This window comes from Hemicordylus capensis, chromosome 3 (assembly GCF_027244095.1).
Source record: "Hemicordylus capensis ecotype Gifberg chromosome 3, rHemCap1.1.pri, whole genome shotgun sequence".
NCBI classification, from domain to species: domain Eukaryota; kingdom Metazoa; phylum Chordata; class Lepidosauria; order Squamata; family Cordylidae; genus Hemicordylus; species Hemicordylus capensis.
The window spans coordinates 166,496,430-166,523,099 of NC_069659.1; the positions used below are offsets into that span (position 1 = coordinate 166,496,430).

The window sequence follows — 26,670 nt, forward strand, 5'->3', positions numbered from 1 at the left end:
TCTTAAAAATTAATTCTATATTTTTGTCTACATTTAACTGATAAAGAATTTAATGATGCATGATCAGTTTTGCTTTTAGCATTTCCACAATTTATGTAAGAGAGCAAACTCACTAAACTATTAGTTTTTAACTGGTCAGTTCTGCAGTCTGTTGGGGGAATTCTGTGGCTATTTTTCTAGCTTGTTCAAAACCATTAGCATGGATTCTGCCAACATCAAAGCTGACCACTCACAGTACGTGAAAAGATGGTAGAATCCAGTTTGCTCCTTCCACAGATGTCTTGACTGAATGCTGTTGCTGTTCCCATTGCAGTTCCATGTTTTTCCCTTAACAAATCACTATGTCTGTATCACTTGGCAACTTATATATCAAGATCTCTAAGGTTCCCATTACTAGAGCTTGATAAACTTCTACTTTCCATGCACAGAAGGAGAGGAAAGTACAAATAGATTAGAGGAAGATGGTGATACCTTTCTGGGTCTGTTCAGTTTATACATGAGGTTCTTACATTAAGCTTCCTGAGACCTTGGTACGCCAGTTCCATCACACTAGAACAAGCTGTGTCAATAAGGCTAGCTTCATTTGATACAGCGGTGCCCACCCCACCCCCCACTTGTTTGTTGCAGATGCTATGATAAATGGGATTCCTGTATGGATATACTAGATTACAAGCCTCCTTTTGGAACAGTTATGCTGCTGTCAGCATGGAGATTTGCCATCAGCATGCAGTCGGATAGATGCAGAGATCCCACATGGAATGTATATTAACAGCATCAGCATGGGAGTCTGTGTCTTTCTGCCGCACCCATGCCACTGCTACAGTACGCAAAGCCCACATCTCTGGATGCAAATTCCAATGTTGATTCTGTGTCAGTTCATACAACCATCATTATTTGGTCAAGATGTGGATTGAGGCATGTGTTGGGTTTCCCCCCTCTAGTGAAATGGTCATGGGACTCCAGTGCTTTACCATATATCTAGATCCCAAATCACAGTTTGGAAGCTATATTGTCTTGGTGATACACCAGAATTTGGTCAGATGTCAAGGCAACTCATATAGCCATATGCTCAGAAGAGAAGTTCAAATCACGTACCCTTAACCCAGACCCTGCAACCTGAAAATGGTTATGAGCATTGGTTTGCACTATTGTACTAATTTGTGCGATAATTGCTTAATTTATGTGATCTCTGCAAATCACTTCTCCGCTATTTGGCGAGATAAAAAGCCTTGGTCCTTCAGTAACTGTAGACACTGATACTTCATAGAAATTTCTCAAACCATTTCACTAAGAGGGGTCTCCAGAGTTCAAAAACTCTTTAAAAAAAAAAGTTATTCTTACTTAATTCCTGACATTTCTTCCTCCCCAAGTTCCTCAGAATCATGGCATTAATAATCTCAGGTCTATGGACCAGTTTCCTTCTGAGTGGGTCTCAAGGGGCTCTACATGATCATTTCCTTCTGTGTTGCTGGAATGCACAAAGTCCAATACTGTATACTTGCTTGAGATTAGCAGGTGACTGCTTACCAAGGGCATACAGGTTTAAATGAGTTCCCTGATTCCTTTTTAGAAACATTTGTTTTACAGAGTAAAACTTAAAAACCTGAAATGCAAGTAAGGCACTGAAAGCATACTCAAGAAACATATTCCTGACTTTGTTTAAAATTTATATATCTTAAAACCTGTTAATATAGCAGGTTAGCAAAAACTAAACTTGTGCACTTTGCAATAAAAACACAGAACTGATGAAAAAAAGATGAGATACAAATATAATGAAAAGATATACAAAAAGTCCTCTATGAAGCTCAAATTAAGATGAGGAGGGCCCCTTATAATTATTAGAAGGAAGTCTCATAGAGTTCAGTGTGCCTTGTGAGTAAGTCCATTGAACTCAGTAAGACTTGCTTCTGAAAATATTAGGAAGTCTTCCTAGAATATTACGAAAGCCTTTCTGTCCTAATTGGAGGATACAGTTTTTGTATTTTTAACACAAATGCACAATTCTAAACTTATAGATTGGCTGCTGCTCTAAATTACTTTGTAAAGACTATCAAAGTGCAATAACTCAGTTTTATATAACCATTTGTGAAATTACTGAAATTCTAGAACCAAGAGTATCCCATCTCAATAGCCACTATATGGCTGGGATGCTCTTTGGCATTCTATTAGAGCAGAGTTGGCCAACCTAAGGCCCTCCAGCTGTTGTTGGACTACAGTTCTCATAATCCCTGTCTCTTGGTTCTTGTGGCTGGGGATGAAGGGAATTGCATTCCAGCAACCTCAGGTTGGCCACCCCTGCTCTAGAAGCAGAAGTGAGCTGCTTATGAAGAGACTGGATGGTGCGGGAGGGATGGAGAAAGAGATACCAAACTGCTACAGCCAAACGCAGATAAGGCTTCTCAGCAAATCAGTCCCAAACTCCATCCACTCCCCCTTGCACAATTAAATCTCCAAATTCTTGTTTCTTGTCATTCATGAAGTTTCTAGAAAGATTGAGGGGATCCATCTTTATACTTGTTATACTTTATACTTGATCCATCTATGTACTTGTTTATACCAACTGTAACAAATACTAGGTATTTTACAAACCAGCATAAGCATTCTTCCAGACAGGGTATCCTGTCCTGCTAAAGCTGCAGATGGTCAATACTGTACTAGTAGTAAGCTGTCTTGACAATATACCCTTCTCCATTGTCTGGCCCAAGACAGCAAGCTACAGTGCCACATGGTTGAGAAACTCTTTAAAAAGAAAATCTAAATGTAGGGAGTGACAATTCCAACTTACAGTCTCTGAGGAGAAAATCTTTTAAAAGATATATAGATATAGATATGAGAAAGTGGAGAAAGGCAGAAAATGCAAATTGACAACAGGGTAAGGACTTGTGATACTTTGCATCACTTATCACAGATGATCCAATAGATATTTGCATCACTCTTGTGCACTCTTGTTTCCCACTTGGAGTAAGGATGAATGCTTTCATCAATGATAAAATTGTGATTTAAATGGTTTCAGTACTAGTTAATAGTGGTGTCTCTTTGAACTTGAGCACTTGCTGGAGCCAGATCAGTTGACCAATCCAGTCGTGGTCTCAATCACTTCAACAGCTTCTTGAAGAGCCCTGAGATAATTGAGCATCTTCAAGAATACATTCATAATCAGGTTACATTTGGCCCTGCTTTAAATAGAATTGTTGTCTAAATACTCCATTTATTCTTAATCTTAGCTTTCCGAGATGTGGAATAATAGTATGTTCAGTATTACTTTTAACTCTCTTTTTTTTTTAAGGAGAAGAGTATGCCATGACTTCCACTCTTCTAAAACTTCATATTTTGGGTTGTTATACATGTGCTAGGGTTCCTACCCAATGGGGAACTTGGGGGAAAATGTGCATTCTAAATCATCCTGAAAATTAACACTGTTTTCAGATCATTTTAAAAATAACTGTATTTACAAAGATGTTATAATTAAGGACAATTAAGTATTGAATCCTAGCATGGGAACAATAGTTGAGAAATAAATGGAAAACATATTAAAATATGAGTCAACAACTTTGGGTCAGTTCTGCCCCATATGCATACTAGGAGGGAAGGTTTCTAAAGATGGGTTCTCAGATGTTTACCTACCAGTGTTAAGAGTCTGTGGTGTAAGAAATCGCCTGTGGCTATTTGTCAGTGGTTAACAAATACTTACAGAAGCGCAGATTAAGAAATATATCTTTTGTTGAGAGGAATATGATATTTGTCACTGCCAGGTAGGATTTGGAACATCACCTGTATGTGAGAACTGTATTTGTAATAGTACTGGATTATAAAATGCTGTTTGTTCATTGGATTAGAATGGCATCTTCTCAAGTCTCACACCTCAGAAAGTATGTTTGTGGTTCACTGATTGGTGTCTTGAAGTATTGCACAGCCTTTTAGAAAGCAGATTAACATCTTTATCATCATCAAAGTAAATGAATGCAGTGTTCTCTCTAATTTTTTTTTCCCATCTGTGTGAGGAATGAGTTTTGTTCTGGGCGGGAGTATCAAGGCAGTGTGTGCACACATGCATTCAAATTGGGGCCTTCCTGATTCATCCTGAGTGGGATCTAAAATTAACTGACCAGACATCAAAAAACTTGTGAGCGCAGGCATGTGCACATGCATTAGGGAACACTGAATGAATGGTGGGAATACTTAGCTTTACTCTGTTGTTCATAAAGTCTTACAGCTTATCCTAGGGAGCCGATGGAGATGATGCCATTGTATCATCTCTAACGAGCATACCAGAATTCACCAGAATCTGCCTGCCTGGAATATGAGAATTCCATACCATGCAAGGGAACTGCGCAGAGGAGATATACTAGTGGAGAGGTTATGCATACTGTACCCTCCTACTATTGAATAGTGCTGGTACCTTCTGGATATGACAACATATTCAGTATGTTATCTGTGACATGGCATGCTTTGGCCCCTTAAAGATGATTTAGAAGTTGCTGTAATAATAACTAGAAATTTATGACTCTGTGACATTTAGTTTCCAGTCAATATTACTGTTTTGTGGTTATACAATTTAATTTAGAAGCACATAGTCTTCACAGCAAGAGCTGGTGTAGAGTAGTGGCTAAGAAACTGAGCTATGAATTTGAAACTCTGGTTCAATTGTTGTCTCTGCCACCAATTTGCTAGTGGCCTTGGATAAGGCACTTTCTTACAGCCTCATTCTCCCAACTGGAATGTAGGGTTGTTGTGAGGATTGCACCAAGATAATACAAGAGAAGCACTTTAGGCACTTGAATACGCTTTACAAATGATAATTATTAGTGGTATTATTGTGTATTACTTTGACAGCAATATACTATAGTAATCTTATGAATTCTGGGGCACGGTAGGAGAGGGAGGTTCTTTTCTTTGAAGAATATATATCCCATTTTTCATCTTGGGCAAGTTCATAGAGCAGTAAGCAATATGGAAAAACATTAAAATGTAAAAATAAAAATGAAACTGGGATACTGCTCAGTAAAAAGCTTGGGCAAATTTGTTTTTAAAAGTTATTCACTTAACAATGGAGGTGCCAGGCAACCTCTTTAGGGAGAGTATTCTCTAAATGAGGTATTGCCACCAAAACGCCCTGTCCCCAATCTGCATCACTTCTGATGGCAGAAACATCTAGACGGGGATCTTGGATGAAGATCTTGCTACTTGGGCAGATCTGTATGGGAATAGATGGGCCTCCGGTTACATAGTATCGGCACCTGAATGAGAATTCTCCCAATCCCCTAAATAGGTTTTGTGAATAGAATGTTGACTTCAAACTGAAGACAAATCTAGCAGTAAAATACTTGAGGACTTCTGTACAACAGGCATAGTCACTGGAGATGGGCAAGGCAGACTGAACCCTCAAGGCTCTTTTATCTGGCCCCTTGCAGCCCTGTTTAATTCATTCACGAGGAAAAGAAAAATGTTCAGTGTTATAACAAGTTGTAGCTAGATGGTTAAGTTACCCTACTAGATGACTTAATGTCCTGGTGCTACACAGGAAGAAATACAGAGATGAATTTAGAGAAGAGAAACCAGCTACCATGAGGGGGTTTGTGTTCCAGTTCATCTTTCAGTACTGTGCCGCCCATTCTGGTTCCGCTGCTGCCTTGTTGAAATGGCCGTAAATGTGGAGATGGGGACAGTCTTCCTAGGACTTTCAGTGTCAGATCTGTGCAAAACAACATGCTTAGGAATACATGAATCAATCTAACAGCAGAATAAGAATGAATAACTTTTAAAACATCTGGAATGCCCAATTCTAACTTTACTTGTTTGTCTTTAAAACAAAATTGAAAATTCAACAGAGTTCCTGATTTGATGAACTCACTGTTCATAAGTGTCAACTATGTGTCTGCCTTGCAGCCTGATTTTTTGTATTTTCCCTGGGAAAGATGTGGATCATTTGTGGCTGCCTAGACATGTAGACAACCACTCTTGTTACATGTGCATGTTCTCATGTTTATTTAAAAAACAACAACAACCTGTAGCATTTATATAGAGATGGTGGTTGTGCACTCTGGTGGTGGTGGAGGAGGAGGATATGGCTGGCTGCGTTAACTGAGAGATACCATTGTTTGTGCTTAAAAATTGGATTTTAACCTGACCCGTTGGGTCTGGATAATATGTTTATATACATATATACTCTGTGTGTGTGTGTGTGTGTGTGTGTGTGTGTGTGTGTGTAAAGCTTGAGAAGTATGTGCCAGTGTCCTTTCTATGAACTCATTGATAGGAGACGAGTATGTGTTGTTGGAAATAGTACAGTTAATAATGGTGCATAGAAACATTTAAAACCTAGAATTGCATTCATTTTTTTTCTTACTAGAACCCAGCCTATCCCTACGTACTTGGAAATGCAGTACAATGCAATAGTTAATGCCATGAAAATCCAGAAATTATTTTTTGGGGAAATAGATATTGAATTGTATGTAGGTAGTAAATAATTACTAGTTTGCTTAACAAAAAGAAAAGATACTTGTTCAGTATGCCTAGGCATCACAATCAATATCTACATGAATAATATACATATAGCATCTTAGGTGTTGGTTAATAACCTGGGTTTGAGTAGGAACTAGATTATTCCATTTCTGTGAAGTACTAATTAATTTCACGGTGGGAAGGACAGGGAGCCGGGCAGCTAATCTTGACAATGATTGTAAGGATGTCTTACTCTTCAGATATTATTGGCTAATGTGCATTATATCCACCTATATTTGTTGGGTCTGTAAATTCCTAGATGCCTAAATATTTGGTTCTGGCTCCTAGGAATTGAAATAGTTTCCTAGCAATGTTGCATTTTAAATAAAATTTTAGTAGACTTTAAGCATATTCATCCTAATGTGTGCATTCGCTCTGCATGCATATCTGATGGGATAGTATGCCCATTAGCTGAACAAAATCTGAAAAATAACATGTCTTAACAGATTGTTCTGACATTAGAGCAGTATATGTGCATAGATCGTTTGGATAATATGGATATTATCCATCTGTGTCCCTTTTTATCCTGGCATGTCTGGACCCTCATGCACACAATACCAACCTTGCATATTCTGAGCCACTTTGCTGTCTTTAGGTGAAAGAGAATCTCAGTGTTTGTTTAAAAATAAACTGACTGTAAAGAAAATCCTAAAACAAACTGACCACAAAGGAAATCCTAAAAACCTGTCTGCACCTAATCAATATTTTCCAAATGTAACCACTATAAGTGACATTTAGCTACCAGAATCTGCTCTGTAAATTGAGGGATATTTTGGGGAAATGCCTGATATGCACTAGAAAGATGTGACCATTCCGCAGCATCAGATGGGAAGTGCTGGACAAACAGAAATATTAGGAGGCTTATAAAAAGGAGCAAAAGGATTCAAGACAGTCTAAGATTGTCTTGGGCATATTGTATGAATGACTGTGCAGACACCTGGAGGGATGGATTTTAAATTGCATTTCCCATTTGTGCAAATGTACTTACTATTTAGTATTAATGAAGGAAATCTACTTACAACTAAATAAAGCCTTTATAGAGCCTAGGATGGTAATTCAAAACTTCTGTTCATGCTGTAAGCCCACCTGTTTTGGTTCAAAGAAAGAAACATTCCCCACTTTCACTCCTGATTACAGCTTTTTTGTTCTGCACCAGATCAGTGAAGCTTTACCCCTGGACTTTGGGGCTGAAATCCAGAACACTCTGGGGCACCCCAAATCCTCTTCAGTCTGTCCTAGGTGGTGTGGTTGCCGCTGGCCCGCTCTGCACCAAGTGTGATTGTGACCTGTGCCAGGGTGCTTTCCAGATTACATGCTACAACAGTGTCACTACTGTACACTAAGTGTGCTTCTGTACTGCCTGTATTTCGACATTGCAGTCCTAGTTCAAATTTCCAATGTCTCCTGGATTTTATCCTTGTGTTTTAGTCCTACAATGTTGTATGTGCATCACCAAGAAAAAAGCTGTATTTTCCAGTTGTAGGAGGGTTGTGCAAGCTATTTATGTTTTCAAAACGATCCTGCCAAGAGGAAGCATTTACTGCTCAACAGTGTGTAATCTGGAAAGCGCCCAGGTGCTTTAGAGACAGAGGGAGGAAAGAAATATGTGGGATGGGAATATGTTAAGTTGTATGTCAAAATGTTTTTGCTAATGCATATTTGCATAAATATTCCTGTTCTATATTCTTACATTCTTGTGGGTTCAGTTGCTGTTTTTGTCCTCAAAAACCCATGTATTAAATATACTGTGTGTGTGTGTGTGTGTGTGTGTGTGTGTGTGAGATGAGGATGATGCTTAACTTGCAGCTGGGCGGGGAGAGGGGAGCTTCAAAAGCCTTTAGGTCCAGGCTCCAAAATTACCTAGGTGCACTTCTGCATTAGATACTACTTTTCAGGGAATGTAACAGGCTGCTTTTGTAAAGGAGCCTTGAGAAACCCTGGTGCAGAAGCTCCAACCTCTTCTTTAGATCATCCCCAACCCCATCTGTTTAACCCTCATCGTGTTTAATGGAACCCTACTCCTGTAGGAATCATTACTCCAGAGTAGCTCCATTACATGATATACCAATGGTATACCATTGGTTACAGTGATGCCTCCTGACTCCGAGGCAGGATGTCTCTGAACTATCAGTTGCAGGTGAGAGGGCATGCCTTTATCTCTTGCCTGTGTGCTTCCTAGAGGAATCTGGTGGACCACTGAAACAGGATGCTGGACTAGATGGGCCCTGCGCCTGATCCAGCGGGATTGTTCTTATATGCCCCCCCATCTGTTCTAAACCATGTACCCCAACAATAATTTAGCTTTAGCAATGTGCAGCAGTGACATGGTGTGTTGTGCTGCATTTTGAAACACTTGGAGGGTGATAGCCCAGTTCAGTCCATGCTGTTTTTATATGCTGGTTGATATGCTGGCAACCAACGGTCTTCATTGTATGCGGGCATTTATAAATTGTTCTCCAAGACTGGAAAGCAAGAAGTACCATTTTACTTGCTGTTTGTTGTTCCCAGTCTGGCTAGTTAAACATCCAGACAATGAAAATGGCAATGGCAGTGACATCCAACAGATTGAAAAAAATGCTCAAATGGCCACCTGTTGATAATTCTTACCAGGTGATCTAAATTGTCAACCCCATTCCTTGTAATGCAAAGTGGCTTCTTCTGCTCCCCTTCAACTACCGTATCTTGGGAGGGGCTGGTTTTGTCTGCCCAAACTAGGGAGCACTGAATAATGCAATCAATGCCTCAGACTAATGGTTCAATGCTATCATCTTTCAAAATCAATTAAGTTTTTAAGGGGAAATGAAACTTGACAATATCCTGAAGGGGCAAAGCTGGGAATGTAATGATTTGCATGATTATGCTGTATTTGTACACCCAGGATAATCATTTGTACACCCAGGAAAAGAGAGAAAGATTTGGGACCATACAACACAAGAATGTTATGGAACACAACACTTTACTTGAAATGCACCCAAAACATTGCAGAAGTAAAAGCTGGGGAAAAGCTGTGTGCTTCCATGAGATGGAAAGTTATGTCTGTCAAGTCATAAATATTGAGAATTTGGTAACTGTAGTCTATGACCATAATACACATTAACTAACTAACTAAATTTGGTAACTGAGTACATTTCAACGCTCAGGTAGAGGGCTGAAATAGAGGAATACCAAATTGTCAAAGGGGGCTTAGTGGATTATCCTGGTGGGATACAGGGTGGGGGTTTCTTAGAGCCAGGAACAGGATTCCAGCACCTGTAATGACTTCCCAGTTCCTGTTCCATATATTGTTTAGCTTTTCTTTGATCTACCCTGAAGATAGTGCAAATACTGCCTGATTCAAGATTTGAGGTGTTGGTGTGCATTACTATTCTAGAATTTTTTAATTTTTAAAAAATTTATATCCGAAGAGGTTTTTGAGGATTCTGATCGCCAGTGTGGTGTAATGGTTAGAGTGCTGGACTAGGACCGGGGAGACCTGAGTTCAAATCCCCATTCAGCCATGATACTAGCTGGGTGACTCTGGGCCAGTCACTTCTTTCTCAGCCTAACCTACTTCACAGGGTGGTTGTGAGGAGAAACTCAAGTATGTAGTACGCCGCTCTGGGCTCCTTGGAGGAAGAGCGAGATATAAATGTAAGTAAATAAATAAATAAATAAATAGAAATAAAACCTTTCTCCCCTCCCCCCCCCCACTCCATGGTGCTATAAATCCTGATTTACTGGTATCCAGTGTACTTTTGTGCTAGTATTATGGATGCCTGTTGATCTCCAAGGCCACTATATTGTCAGCCATGAGTTAGCCAGCAATTGTCTCAATATTTGACACTGGTATAGATCTTGCACCAGTCTAGATCTGTCTGAAGATTATTATAGCAGCGGAAACTGGTATGATGGAAAGCTTGTACTGACTGGTACAATGCACGACAGATTTCAGGATTCATGATAAAGTCTGATGGGGAAAACATACTTTATTGTCATATCATAGATTACTGAAGTTCAAATACTCAGATCTAAGATCAAGTCAGTGTCTTTTTGATTTCTTAAAATACTTAGAGGGCATACCCTATCCGTCTTTTGCATGAAAAATTCTAACGTAGGCCTTACACTCACCATTGAATACACTTTATTGTGCCCTCTAAACATGTTTTTAGAAAAGTTCATCAATCAATATCTGTTAAAATGTTATGCTTAGCATTTGATAAAAAGATAGCTGTTCTTTAAGTGGTATCTCAAACCTGATTGGCAGTCTTTAACTATTCGCTTAGCTGAAACTCAACTGTCATTCTTAAGTTGAGTTTGGATATACAGGCAGCAAATATTATGGCTTAAGTGTTCATTTCAATATTCATATGCTGCAGCACAGTGTAAAACACATAAAACAAAACCTTAAAACTTGTACATGAACCAAAATTAGCAGTGTGTGCTTGTATGTAACCTGAAAATCCATTTGTGTAAGTCCCATTCCATGTTAGTTTTCCGTAAATAGTTCAGTTTTAAAATGTGATAGAGCAGACCTGGACACATTTTCTTTGGATTTAGGAGCCAGACAATGGACACATGACAAAGTTACCACTTAATGATGGACAGTATGGAGGTAGGGGTGTGCAAACAGGTTCAATGTAAAACGTGTTTGACACTGAATCAGTTCAGTCTGACCCTGGACCAAACACCCCCTGAAGGTTCGGGGGGTTCGCAAGCTTGATTTGGTAAGAAGAAGAATTTTTAAAAAACCTTTTACTCCCCTCGGGGAAGTTCCTGGAGGTGGCGGGGGTGGGGGGTCCGCGGAGGTTTCCCCTCCCCCCGCCAGCCTTCCTCATATTCCCCTTGGCTGGTTCAGCCACTCTTCGGCCTTCACCCAGTGGCCATTATGGAGCCTGCAAACCTGCGCATATGGCCTCTGCATGGTCTGGGCTCGCAGGCTCCATAAAGGCCACTGGGTGAAGGCCGAAAGCTGGCCGAAGAGAGGCCAAACTGGCCAGGGGGAGTATGAGAAAGGCTGGCAGGGGGAAGGGGAACCTCTGTGGACCCCCCCCTCCAGGAACTCCTTGGAGGGGAGTAAAAGGTTAAAAAAATTTTTTTTAACCGAATTAAGCTCGTGAACCCCCTGAACCGAACCGGGGGGGGGGGGTCGAGGGGGATCTGGACTGAACTGGCCAGGTTGGTTTGAGGATGGTCCGGCCTTGAACCGAACCAGGCCAGCCAGTTCCGTGCATATTCCTATATGGAGGGAGAGGGTAAATAGACTTCTTATTCACTTTACAAGTCACATATTTAGAACAGGACAGGACTGCCTGGGACAAATAAAGATTTTATTAAATAACTCTACTTCTGAATATCCTAGTCTAAGAATCATGGCTCCCTGGTGCCTGGGATTTGTCAAGCCCTGGTCTAGAGTACAGATATGAAGCTTGGCTAATATGTGTCCTTTGGGAGCAGGGGAAGAATTCAAAACAGTTGCTGCTCTTATAAATCATGATAGTGTGCCACTTTCTGCATAGATGTAAGTTTGCATTTAGCATCAACATTGATCCTGAAGTGATCTGTTGTCTTCATGAGAAATGGGTTACTGCGCCTGTGTGGAGACCTCTCGGATGGATTAACTAGCTCATCTTTAGCGCCCCTCCCTGTCATGCACGTGCTCCATGCCTTGCTTTTCTTGGCAGTCGGGTGCCATTTTGTCTCAGTTTCTTTTCGACTGCTGATGCGTTGAGACCTCTGGCTCATTCAGAGGCATAGCAAGGTTGGAGTGGGCCCAGAGACAAGATTTTAAAATGGGCCACTCACTGATATACACACACAAACACACTTCACAATATATAGTGCACTCACACTCACGTCCCCGTTATGAATACGGTGAATATCTAGTTCACATTTAATCTAGTTCACAGGGGCGGATCTAGGAAATTACAGGGGGTACAACAAGAATTTTTCCCCATAAAAGATTTATCCCCCGCCATATAAATATTGGGGCTTGGATTTTCTTTTTCTTCCAAGCAGAGGAGGAGCACAAGACACCAGGGGAACCAATAGGGCTGGGAGAAAAGTTAACACTGTTTTTACTGTCTGCTACTGCCGATCTCCAAGAGACTCAACATAATTTATAGGGGGTGCAACACAGGTGGGTGGGGAGTCATGTGATGTGCCTGGGGGTGGGCCTCAAGGCAGTGGGGCCCCAAGACAACTTTCTCCCCTTGCCTAATGGTAGTTACATCCCTGGGTTCATTGCTCCTCAGTTTATAGAAAAGAAAATGTTACTTTGGACAGACTTGTAGTGTTGGATTTTTGGACAGTGACTCTACTATTGTTTGTCCTTTCCCCTTGGGCTTGATCGATTACTTCGGACAGATTTCAGTATTCTAGACCTTCGGACTGTGAGTTGACTATTCTTGGGATTTTGGACTTTGACTTGGCGACTGTTTTTCCACGGCTTTGCAGTCGGAAATGTCATGGCTGAGAGAAAAAAGACTATGTTTAAACATTGCTCTCAATGTCTGGCTAAACTACCCTCAACTGATGAACAAGAACTCTGTTTACTTTGCTTGGGGGAGCAACATGTTCCAGCTTCTTGTAGGTTTTGCGGATCCTTTTTGAAGCAAACTTTAAAGAATTGCTCTTTGCACCCAGAGTGGCTCTGTATGGGGATGTGTTGCGTCCGCCGAGGCTAGAATAGACATCGATCTCGGGACTGACTCCGATGGCTTCCTTCTTGATGAATGCCCCAGGGTATGTGCGCACACAGTCTCAAACCCTGTGGGATAATCTCGAAGAGATTGTCTTCAAGCAGCCCAAGTCCACCGACCCTGGACATAAGAAGTGTAAAAGACATCGTGTTACATTGGATAGCGATTCACCGCCTCCAGAAAAACGCAAGCCCAAGTTGACTCACTTGTCAAGATCGAGAACTCCTTCGCCATCGACGGTCCAACATCGACCACCATTGCAGTCTCGGAGGCTCTGGACTGTTCGTCCTTCTGGCGTCGATGCTTACAGTGACACCAACCCTTCTGTCGGTATCAATGGTGACTTCCACATTGATATAGATATCGATGCCGTTTTTTTCGGTGCCATCCACATAGTCGCCCCTCGACTTTCTCGACGTTGAACTTCAGTACCGGTGGGCGCTCTTCATTGTGCTCATCCATCCTCCCCGAGGCTACTGTTGTTCTGCAACTGTATAAACCATTGCCACTTTCGCTTGTGAGGACGCCCTTACAATCACTGCTCTTGCTCTTTGATACCGGAGACAGTGCCCTGTTGGATCAGGAAACTGCCCAATTCCTCTTGAGTGTTCTGGACTCCTCTGTGAGTGCCATTTCATGTTCAAGATTTCATGGGTTCCTGACCGGCAGTTTGGATACTGAAGTTGATGCTGACGAGGATGTACCTCCGAAGAACCCCTTGATGTCTCCTTTCGAAATCAGAGCCCGGTCTTCATCTTGCATGGTGCCAATGCTAGTGCCACCTGCTACTGCTTCACCCTGGAAACCAACACCTACTTTTGTTCCTCCTCCACAAACTGTGCCTCCAAAGGACCCCATCCATGCCTGCGGTTTTAGGCATAATATCTCACCCTCAGCACAGCTGGATTGGGCAGAGTTCCAATTGTGGAAGACGCAACGTATGCTACAGGGCCTGCTTCCCCATCAACCATCAAGCACTGTTCTGCAACGGGTACCCCCAGTTCAACGGTTGCTGCCTTTACCTCCTAAACCACCTGCACCCCCGGTGCTTCTGAGCCAATGTGTTCAAACTGTGCCAGTGGACACACCCATAGCTCTTATGGAACTGCCTCCTCAGTTACTTGTCACACCCCTTGGACCGGTCCCAGTTCCACTCCTGCCCACCAGAACCACTTACCTCTGGTGCCCCCTTGGAATCTTCTGAGGATTATTCATATGATTCCTCAGACTCCTCTGAAACTGACATGGACTGTAACGGTGACACAGCATGGAATCCCTCTGATCTACCTTCAGATGTTCCGCCAAGGCCCTCCACATCTCCTAATAAGGAACTGAAATCATATATGAAAATGATTCGACAAATGGCGGAGATTTTGGGACTAGAGGTCAAGCACCCTACTACTGACCTCAGTCTATAAAATGATGGCAGCCAAGTAGTCTGCACAATCAATTGCTCTGCCGATGCTGACAGTTATTACCAAAGCGGCTAAAACCGCCTGGGACGTGTTGCAAACGTCTGCTCCTATGTCAAAACGTTTAGAGACCCTGTATTGCATACAGGAAGAAGTCAATATCTATTTATTAAAACGTCCCATCCTGCAATCCATAGTAATAGACTGCTCATCTTCTAAAACCAGGCAACGCGATACTACCCCTTCTGACAAAGAGGGTAGGAAACTTTATGTCTTTGGACGCCGTATTTACTCCATGGCCAACCTTTCGATTCGCATAGCGAATTACGCAGCCTGCGTGGCCCACTATAACTTGTCTTTGGGGGTTGTTCTGCAACAACTTTACCACATTGAACGCAGAGGACCTTGTTAAAAGATTTGATGAAATGCTTAACAAATGCGGTGACTTCACCAGACAACTAGAGGTGTGCACGGAGCCTCGGAGCTGCAGTCCAGCACTGGGGTGGAGGTTCCTTTAAGAGTGGGGGGAGGGTTTTCTTAACCCTCCCACTGCTTTCCTCCCTCCGGCGCATGTATTGTAGTCAGTAATTGGGGCGGCAGGATACCTCCCTGCCGCTCCTTCCCCTGCTTGGCTGCAAAAGGCTTCAGGAAGCCTTTTGTGTGTGCGCACGTTGCACGTGTGCTTCATGTCTCCACAACGTGCGTGCGTGCAGCCACACACACACGCACATCGTGGAGACGTGACGTGTGCACGTGCAAAAGTCTTCCTGAAGCCTTTTGCAGCCGAGCAAGGGAAGGGACGGCAGGGAGGTATCCTGCCGCTCAAATTACTGACTAAAAATACGTGTGCCAGAGGGGGGAAAGCAGCGGGAGCAGTAAGTAAACCCTCCCGCCGCCCTTAAAGGAACCCCCACCCCAATCCACCTGAACCGCCCATGTCCGGACTGATCCGGAGGCCTGTAGAATGGCCTCCGGACTGGTCCGTGCACATCACTACAGACAGTAGTTGAGCACCTATAAGCACTTGGCTGAGACTGAGTCTAGAACAATGACTACTGCGGTCTCTCTTAGATGCCAAGCTTGGTTGCGATCTAAAACACTGGACATGAAAGATCGAATTGAACATCTTCCATTTGATGGCAAAGGCCTTTTTAGTGAATCCATGGATTTGACCATGGAAACACTTAAAAAATCTAAATTCATGGCTAAGATCTTTTCTACTGCAGCCACTTCATCCCAAGGCTCTTCCTGTGATAGATCCTACAACAGTCAATGCTCCAGTTTTAAATACCAGGACCAGAAAGACTATAGAAAACCTTTACAACCCTATCATAAAAAGGGTTATGCCCAGTCAAACAAAAACCAAGGCCCTCGTACTGGCAAGGACAGTGCCAAGCAGTCTCTTTGATCTAGGAGACTGTCCACCGCTTGCATCATCATCACCGGCCGAAGCCTTCAACACCAACGTACTGACTGTCTATGGCATGTCTTCGATTCCACCTCGTTTGCCACCCAACATCGTCAGACTGTCCAGCCAAGCCTCAGCATGGCACCAGATAACATCCGACCAGTGGGTCTTACGAACTATCAACTCTGGCTAGCCATCAAGTTCATAACCTTTCCAATTTTTGAGGGCATCAAGTCTACTCCTCCAACCCTGGTCCTATGCATCCCCTGTTAGGAAAAGGTGCTGTAGTTCCAGTGCAGTGGAGAGACCAACTGAGAGGTTTCTACTGTCACTATTTCCTCATCCCCAAGAAGGATGGAGGACTCAGAACTATCATGGATCTCCGCAACCTGAATCAATATGTGGATACGCAAAAATTCCATATAACAACATTGCAGGGAATTCTTCCACTCCTAGCCAAGGAGGAATGGCTTGCCACGTTAGAGCTCAAGGACACGTATTTGCATATTGAGATTCAGGGCAACCATTGCAAGTTCCTAAGATTTGCAGTAGGAAATTTAGTGTTCCAATACAGGGTGCTGCCCTTTGGCTTATCTACAGTGCCCAGAGTCTTCACCTGCTGTATGCTGGTGATCATCACCTATTTAAGAACACAGGAGATCACTGTTTTTCCCTATCTAGACGATTGGCTGTAAGTACACAATGGATCACTTCCAGATAGACAGGTTGCTTATCTGTAACTTATGATCTGGAGGTGATCCGTTGTCAGTCATGAGTCCCGCCCATACCTCCCCACTGCAGCATTTTCAGAACAAGACTGACTTACCTACTTGATCAGTGAATCCCATGATGTGTGGGTTGTCTATCATCAGATGGATCTCCAAGAAACTGAGACAAAATGGCGCCTGCATGCCAAAAAAAGCAAGGCACAGAGCACGTGCACAGCAGGGAGGGGCGCCAAAGAGGAGCTAGTTAATCCATCCGAGAGGTCCCTGCGCAGACACAGTAACCCATTTCTCATTACTGACAATGGATCACCTCCAGATCATAAGTTACAGGTAAGCAACTTGTCTTTTCATTCAGTATTACTGTTCTTCTTTGATACTTAAGAATGCCTGTTCCAGTGAACTGTTTGGTGAAATGGAAGGTTCCGTTAACATATTAAAAGGGTTCTGAATACTCTTAACTACTCCCGATTGTCAAGCAAAATTTGTAGATTGAAGAAAGTTGGTAATGCTAATATGTATGCTTTAAAATAGTTGTGAATGTGACTTCTTCGCATTGGGGGAAAATGTTTTCATTTTGAAATGTCATACCTTTTATCTCACAATATAGCCTCCTGTGCTCTTTATTTGTAGGTTTTCAAAATTTTAATCTCAAAATTTTATTTTCAGCTAAGTTCATTTCTATATTAAAGAAATTAGCATCATCATGACTTAAATATTTTGCTTGTATGAGAATCACAATCCTCAGTCCAGTCTGTTTTGGATCCTGTGTATTAAATTAAAGGGAAGGATTATGTCCAATAGCAATTGTGACTGCTAGCTGTGAAAAATGAATTAATGCTTTTAAGCCAGGGTCTAATGTGTAAATGGTTTAAACCTAAACAGCTGTACTTCAAGATTAGCAGGCCCTCCTTTAAAATACACTGAGGCATGCCCCCCCCACCTCAAATGAACAGCTCTCCTGCCACTGCATATGCAACATTTTCAAATCCTGAATGAGTAGGAATATGCAAGACTTAGACACCCACTGTGAAGTGTGTCTGGTTTTGTTATGTCCCAAAACTGTATTTCTTCTTGTGTCCATCAGGAAGAAATACCAAAATTTGTACTGGAATCGTAACCCCTCTATAAAACTGCTTAGTATGGTCATGGCTCGTTTCGTCATAGTTCTGTTGATTTCTGCATTACATTAAAATGAAACTATTTAGTCAATCATGAATCATAGATTTACTGCAGGTGTAAAAGGTCTCTAACACTTCAGCTTTCTGAAATGCTGCACGAATACCATGCACCTGATTAATTCTAGGCAATATGCCCTTTGATTCTGGAATATATCTGCGGGAGATACATTTGTGACATGACATCTTTCAGCTACATTCCTATACAAGTGCTGAGGCCAACTTTGTTGTATCAAGTTTTGTGGATTTAAGGAAATGAATGATTACCCAGGGCATCTGGGGTAGTGATGTCCTTGTTCCCTGGAATCGGCAAGCCTTAGTCCAACCACTTCTGGGCATAGGAACATAGGAAGCTGCCTTATACGGAGTCAGACCATTGGTCCATCTAGCTCAGTATTGGCAGCGGCTTCTCCAAGGTTGCAAGCAGGAGTCTCTCTTAGCCCTATCTGGAGATGCCAGGGAGGGAACCTTCTGCATCCAAACATGCAGGCACTCTTCCCAGAGGGGCACCATCCCCTAAGGAATATCTTTTAGTACTTGCACATGTAGTCTCCCATTCAAATACACTTCCCTCTGCAACCCTGTGTGCCTCCCACAAATATGTCCCTGAAAGTTGCAGGAATCTCAGGAACATGTTTTTGGGAGGCACACAGGGTACAAAGAGGATAGGTGAAAATTGCCCCTTCCTCATGATGCATGCAAAATGTTTTTTGGCATACGCACCATTAGTCTGGATATCAGCCAAAATGATAAATAAAACAATAGAAGCACCACTATAAGTGCAAATCTGAGATTATGAGGGAAAGTTGCTTGCCAAATTGGATAGAACAGGGCTGCACAGCATAAATCCTCCAGCTGTTATTGGACTACAGCTCCCATCAGTTCCAGCCACAGTGGCCAGTAGGGACGATGGGAGTAGTAGTTCCACTTTGTTGAAGAGTTGGAGGGCCAGCATTGTGCAGCCCTGGGGAGAATATTAAGATGCATTGGTGCTGAGCCTCTGCAGAACAAAAACTTCCTTAGCATTTTATGTGTTCTCTTTCTTCCCTCTATTCAGCTCTAGGGTCAGGAGTTTGGGTTTTTTGTTTTGGCTAATATTAAAGTGCATATATCAAACACCACAGTGTTTGTCCTAGAAGATTTATTTAAGTGTGCCGTTTTTACAAATGTGTTGGCAGCGGCTTATTGAAACCTTTTTAATGAGTCTTGGAATTCTGCAAAATAATTTTCCCTGTGGAACATTGAAGCAGTTCAGTGTGGCAAAATTAGAATTCTAAAAGTGTTGCAAATCAATTTCCTATCATTTATTTGCATTATTCAGCAAAATAACTGGATAAGTAGGACTGGATGCTGCCTGCTTAGTTTACCCTGTTTTATTGGTGCATACAGGGTACACACACACAGGATCTTGGCTAAAACATTTGAATGCCTGAATTTTGAACGGGATAAGGAGGTATACATATTTGAAAATACGTTAGGATACTATTATTATTATTATTATTATTATTATTATTATTATTATTATTAATTCGATTTTGATTAAAAGTTCTATTGGACATGTCTTAAACTGGGTAGTATGTATATTGTTTGGATGCAAAACAATGTATAAAGATAGTCATGTGCCTCTTCAAAGACCTTTCTTACCATTCTAGTATGTTATGAATGCATTAACATGGAGTACTATATTGTCCATGGTTTGTTCTTTTTTACTGGAAAGGCAGAGAAATTACTCGGGGGGTGGGGTCACTTCTCCATTTGCCCTGTTTATCCATAACCACAAAGCATAGTTTGGTAGTTTGTAGCAAAGCATTGGGCTTGTATGTTCCACATTTGTGTCTTCACTTCCTTGTTTTCAGAAACCTTAGAACTGGGAACCATAGTTGAAAATAGTTTCCCATTCTGGTTTGCACAAGCCGTAGTTTACTTGTCTGGATGTGACAGGAGTAAGTTCCTAAAAGCAAAGAGAGGAGAAAGTGGAGAGTGTGAGAATCTGAAACTTGAGTAGACACTGAGCTATTGTCTTTATATTCCCTACTGTCAATCTGTTTTTCAGGGATACATTTTGTGTAGTAGAGCATGAACACTACACTAGCTGTTGCTCATACCCTCTGAACACTTCTGTCAAAGGCCATGGTGTATCTCTGGGTGACTACAACATTGGATGCATTTCTGACAGATCTACCAAAAAGAAATCTAGTTGTGCCTCGTATGCCTCCCTACTTCTGAGTTGCACAGATGAAGATGGGTGAAGAATTTTTATACTGGCAAAGTGTGTATCCATTTCCTTGTGTGTTAAGCCTACTTTCCTTAAGAAAAGTGAGCTTATGACATCACCCGGAATTCTGTGTACGTGTGTGTACCCACCCCCTCAACTTTGCAATCCCTGGACCAGTATGAACCAAATTGGGTACAATTGTAGGGATACATAGAGACACCTCAGTGGCACAGTTTGTGATGATGTCATCCAACTCAATTCAAGATGGCAGACACGTAAATGTCTTGTGATGATAGTAAGGCACCTCCATAGAGTAGGAAAGTAAGGCAAAACTTTTGGACGGAGGAACAGACCCGAACTTGTGGACAGAGGAAAGAAAGGCAAAACTTGTGAAGATAGTAATTATCAGTTAAGATTGTAGTGAAAGGAAAATAGGCAGATTAGTTCTTGCCAGAAACAACTTCTTTCATGACTAACTCAGCAGCATTCCTCTGTTATATGCATGTTTGGCCTCTGACAACTTCAGAGTTCAGATGTGTGTCAACTACCCAGTTCACCAAGCCTTCACGCACATTTTAAGTTTTTTTAAAAATCAGGCAAATGGCATTAACTTAGAATAGGGTTTCTTAACCTTGGGCCCCCAGATGTTGTTGGACTACAACTCCCATCATCCACAGACATGGCCTTTTTGGCTGAGGATGATGGGAGTTGCAGTCCAACAACATCTGGGGGCCCAAGGTTAAGAAACCCTGACTTAGAATTTAATAACCTTTACTGAACTTTCAGCATAATATTGCCTCAAGATTAATGGGCTGAATTCTTTGTTACAGCAAAGAGGTTGTAAGATATAGCAATTTATTCTTCTTATTATTATTTTTTACATTTATATCCCGCTTAAGTTTTTTTTAAAAAATGACAGTCCAAAATGGAGGAATGAAAAGATTTTAAAAGGTCTAATATGACCCAATGCATAAAAATTAAAGTGAAATGCCAGTAGTCAGAACCAGATGTATAGTTTAAAAAAATAACTTATTGGCCAATATCCTAAGTGTGCATACAGCAGTGGAGGTATATGCACATTAGCTGCGTTCCAAATCAGCATTGGAATTTCTGCTAATCTTGCCTTCCCTCTGAAGTTGTGACCTGTAAAAATATGTCCCTGAGTGTCACATGACCACCAAGGACATATTTTTAAGGATCACAGAGCACTTCAGAGGGAAGGGGGACCTGGGGAGGTTTGAAGTGTTTCTGTAAATCAATATAATGTTGTTTTGTGTTGAATAAAAGGCAATTGTTTCTTGCCTTAAACCTTTACAAGTATACCGGTAAATATGATTTCCACAACGCTTTGAATTTGTTTCAATATCACATTAAAACTTAATTAAATTGCTTCTTAATATTTAGTTAAATACTTGTGGATATTTTGAGATGGTTTTACATCACTTATAATTAACATAGGGCACTCTTTTTCTAGTTTTGTTTACAAAATAAACATGCCAAATCAGATCATAGTCTATTTAGGCAATGGAGAAATTTCTGTTTCATATTTTTCCAGAAAATCCACATCACTGATAATCTTATTCATGTCATAAATATTTTGCTTGCTCAGGATTTAAAGAATCAAGGGAAGTGCATTCTGGTCTCTGTCATTGGCCAAAGTATTAAGACTAGCTGAGTTGTCTGTTGTACACCGCATAAGGGATCATTCTGACCAAATGTTGCGGTATAAATCTACAAAATAATATATCTGGTCTCAGTTTTGAATTGTATTAAGTGAAATCATACACCTGTAAATGTGTAAGATAGCTGCTTCTAAGTCCCCCTAAATGGCTGAACAAATCATCATGGTATCATCTTTAAGATTATATATTGCTATATTAGGGTTTCTTATTTTTCTAAAAGTTGCAGAGCTTTTCAGCATGGTTTTTGCTTTTCATTGCAGGTATGAGAAGGTGCCTGTAATCTTGGTTGGAAATAAAGTGGACCTGGAGAGTGAGAGGGAAGTTTCATCAAGTGAAGGCAGAGCCCTGGCTGAAGAATGGGGTTGTCCTTTTATGGAGACTTCTGCTAAAAGTAAAACAATGGTCGATGAGCTCTTTGCAGAGATTGTCAGACAGATGAACTATGCCTCTCAGCCGGATAAAGATGATCCATGCTGTTCTGCATGTAATATACAATAGCATTACAAATGATGGAATTGGACCTAATTTGCTGTATTTTTGGTAAGGTAATAGAACTGACTATTTCACTTTGTGAGTTAAAGTTGGGTCTTGGAATAATCCAAAGTGGAGAAGCAGCATTAACTCCAAGGGGAACACTGAAGTTGATCAGTTTAGCAAAAGAATTGGGGGGAAAGCTTCTACAGTTCACTTACCTGCAGCACATCTCCTACACCTGCAACTCTGTGGCATAGCCAACAGATTTACAGGGTGAGCACAAACTATTACGTTGGCTTTGTCAGACAACTGCAACTGCTTTAAGTTAAGAGTTGCTGATAATGGTGAAAAGGAGAGCACCAGCAAAAGACCCTTTGCACTCTGCATATTCTCTACCGATACGTAAAGATTAACCAAGTTTTAAGTGTCTGCATATTGAATTTCAGGATGTCACTTGTGGCCAAGTTTACTCAGTCAAATATGCTAACTTCATCTTTGACACAAATGTTAGTAGGCTTATTGGCAAATTGATGTAGTTCTGGATTTTGTTCTCCTTTCAATATGATTATTTTCGATTATCCCATCATGCGAAAAGGAAAATACTCCATCAGTACTTGAAAGTAAAGAGAGGTGCTCTGAAAAATCAAAGGCTTGTGAAGAGGACAGTGAGATGCTGGAATGTGTTAAATATTTTGCTTTGCTGCTCAGAAATGGTGGCTTGCTTCAGATGCTGTTCACTCAAGAAAGAAGCAAACCTTCTGTTGACAAAGCAGGAAACATGTTCATCTCTTTACTGAACCAGGAAGAAGCAACTGTGATGGGGGGGTGGGTTAAAAAAATCTCTTAGCCTTACTAACGAGGAAAATTTTAGCACATTAACAAGTACCATCTTGTAAGGAAAATGAAGCCATGTTGTATCCAGATGTTCCTTTCTGCAGAAACCTCACGGGGACTGTATGAGCATCCTGCATTTTTAAGTTTAAGGAAACCTGTTGATTTCTTGCCTTTAAGGGCTATGTCTTTGGTATGATACCCCAACTAACCTTTGGAAGTCAAATTTGCCATTCGATAGCTTTAATGTTGGCAACTTGGTTAATTGAATTAACTGTGTGAAATTACTTTGGCTCAGAAGTTGAATATACAACATCGTGATTCCATAGATGAGGGAGGAAAAGGTTTTTCTCGTCAGTTGCCTAACATGCTAGTCAGGTGCTGCCATACAGTGATGCTGTTGCCCTGGTTATTGCCGTGACAAATAGTGAGTGAAAACATTGTTTTGAAATGGTGCTCAGCCTCTGATCTTAATTTTCATAGCAGTGAAATACTTATAACTTGCATGACTTAACAGCACCGTTTTATCTATTCTGATGTCTTAACAATCAAGGAAGTTTTCAGTCAGAATGTCTAAGGTTGAAATGCTGAAATGATCATGTTGGGCTGGACCTTGATGGATAGAATTGGCCTTTTAAAATGCAATATCACTGAGCCTGTGGTCCATATACCACCCTGCAGTTTGGTTTCTCAGTCTTGTGGAGTAGCTGTGTAATTTCTTGTGTAGATGAGTGGAGAAGAGTGTATGTGTCTTGTGTGCGTGTTGGTGGGTGGGTGTGACTTTTTACAAATGCTGTAATAAACTTGAGTTCTGAGATGTTTGGCTCCATCTGCAGAAAAACAACCTGCAATCTAAAGTGTGTCTAAAGAATTGTATTCAAAAACATTTGTTGAGCTTTGACAACTCAGCCACTTTATTCCTTACACAACAGAACACTTTTAAATTTCATTCACTTTTAAACAGTTTTTTTAAAATGATGGATGATATAGGCCACTGTTGCCTTAGTCCTTGCATGCTTTTCCATAATCAAGGAAACTGAGTGTAACGCTAAGCAAGAGGTCCTACTATAGAAATGTAGCTCCTTCCCAACCAGCTTGCACAGCCTTGGAAGCTGTGGCACCTTTAGTGCATCTAGTATTTACAGCATGCATGTGTCAAGGGAAACAACTGTCACAAGTTCACAGTATCCAAAATGTTTTAGAAGGTATATTACTGCAGCAGTAGCTTTGTTTCTTAGGAAAATAACTGGCTTCAACATTGTAATAAAAATGAAATTCACAGATAGAACAAGCATTTTGATCACATACTGTGTGAATTAATTCCAAAAATATTTCCTGTCTTGCATGTCAGATTCTTTATGCAGTCATAACAGTGGCATAGGTTTTTAGCTAAATGAAGGGCAGAAATGGCATGGATGATAAAATCGGGCATGGTTTTAATATAGAAGCCATTGCATAATATGATTCTGAACAGAATAAAAATTAAAAATACTTATAATGCTTATTGCAGTTTTAGAGACAAAGCATTGAGTGTTATAGCAAAAGTGTAACAGTCATGTGATATGTTTGTGTGCTGTTTGGATTCTACTAACATGACTATAGGGAGACGGGGTGGTTGTATCTGATGAAACTAGTTTAAAAATCAGTGAGGAGTATAAAGGATGCCATTAATCACAGTTACATGCGGGGTGGGGGGGGTGTTTCCATGGGATATGTTTAGGCCAACAGTGTGAGTCACAAGCAAAATGAGCGATCGCCAGTTTTCCAGTGCCAATTCAAAAGGTGTGGTCTATTTCCTCCATCCCTCCCCTTTTCTCAGCCCATGATGGAGATTGATTTGCCATTCTGGTCATTGCTTTGTTACATTCTTGTTTTTCCCATTGGTTGACACTGAAGATGGGCCAAAACTAGGCCAGGTGAAAGTCAACTTTAAGCCAGGCCACTTGGCAGCCCTAGCTCTGTGCCCCTAGGTATGTGGCACTTTTAAATATAAATCCTATAACTTCCATAAATATGCCACAGTGGCACTTCCCATTCATAAATGTGCAGGAGTGGCACACTGGCATGCATTAACAGCATTGTACATCTTGGGAGTTGCTTGTCAAGGACAACTGCTTAGATTTGTATCCAGATCAGATTCCAATGATTTTTTTTGGTATAACATGCCTTAAAATATTATCATTTGATCCAAAGACCCACTATTCTTTATCTGTTCTTGTAGAGCTTTGTATTTTTCTGCAGATGCCATTTTTAAGTTTATATTGAAAAATGTTGCAACTTCTTTTGAAAGTGTGTTAATCTCCCTCAACAAAAACATTAATCAAATGAGCATCCATTCTGTATTTAAGATGAAGGTTCTTTCTCTCCCCCCCTCTACTACTTTACTGATAGCATCTTTTGAGGACATCTTCTGGTAGGACCAACCATAAAATACCCCTCGACCTATACTCCAGTTCTAAAGTTGCCATTACTTTCTGTGAGCAAACATACAGTTGTTTGTTTTTTCTGCCTAACAAATGCTGTCTAAAGATGTCATCTGTTTAGAGTGGGGCGGTGCACAGTTTCTCTCCAGTGTGCAGTTGAAGCACCAATTGGACTGTGATTGCAAAATCCATGACAAAGCTAATTTGGCAGCTGCAGGAATTTTAATGTGCATTATTCCTTCATCAATTCCTGACCAGGGTTTCAAGAAACGATTGCAGTGTGTTTTTGAAACTAGATTTAACCATTGACAATTTGGGATTTCCTAGAGTTGAATAAAGATATATAACAGTTGATTGTTTGAGCTCTATTACAACTGATAACGGAAAAATGCAGCAGGTTTTATAAGGTGTCAGTTGTTTAAATCATTGTTTCAAAATAAATCAAATTGTACATAGAACTCAATGCAAACTCAGCAGTTGTATTTGGAGTTAAATTATTTTAACAAATAAATTTATTTAATGAAATGTTTGTTGGGTTTCCTTGTCCTATTCCCTTTTCAGTTTGTTGCTCAAAACCAAAGCAAGAACTGGCTACATTCTTTACTACTACACTTGCTGAGAATTCAGGTATTCCTCCTGCAAATGGCTCTCTGGAAAAGAACATGTTTACCCTGTATTCTTGTTGTGCAAAACCCCAACAAAATAACCAATGCCCCGTTAACAGATAGGTCATGTTTTTGTAAAGCATCCTATTAAGCTACAATATTTGCTGAGCATGCTAAAAGTACACAAATAATAAAACTATTAATACCAGTGCATCATCAATAAATTTGATGGTTATTCATCAAATCCACTATTCATAGATGGTTACCTTTTGGGCTTCTGTTGCTCTGCAAAATATCACAGTGAACTTAGACTTGATAGTGCTGTTTCAACAGCAGTAGTGCTAATGTTAACACGATTGTTCCAGCTAACTGACATTGATTAGCAGTTGCATTGTAGTCCTGCCAGTATGGATAAAATACACCATTGTGTACGATAGCAGATGTGTATTGGGTGTTTTTTTGTTTCTAAGCCATGTGGGCCCTCAGGTGCCAAACACTAGAGACTGGCACACTGTGAGAACTATGTATTCCATGACTAG

At 40.9% G+C, this 26,670-nt stretch overlaps 1 protein-coding gene across 2 annotated transcripts in view; it reads left to right on the forward strand.

Moving 5' to 3' along the window:
• Positions 1–26,055, forward strand: part of RAP2A (RAP2A, member of RAS oncogene family) — a 31,081-nt gene extending 5,026 nt beyond the window's left edge. Inside the window, exons 2-3 of one of the 2 annotated variants that reach the window (XM_053309621.1) lie at positions 19,955–20,170; positions 22,059–22,196. In XM_053309621.1, coding sequence (XP_053165596.1) covers positions 19,955–20,150 — 196 coding nt within the window. In that variant the 3' untranslated portion in view covers positions 20,151–20,170; positions 22,059–22,196. Of the gene's footprint in view, positions 1–19,954; positions 20,171–22,058 lie in introns of both variants that reach the window. The other variant, XM_053309620.1, reaches the window with a different exon arrangement.
• Positions 26,056–26,670: the final 615 nt, after the last annotated feature.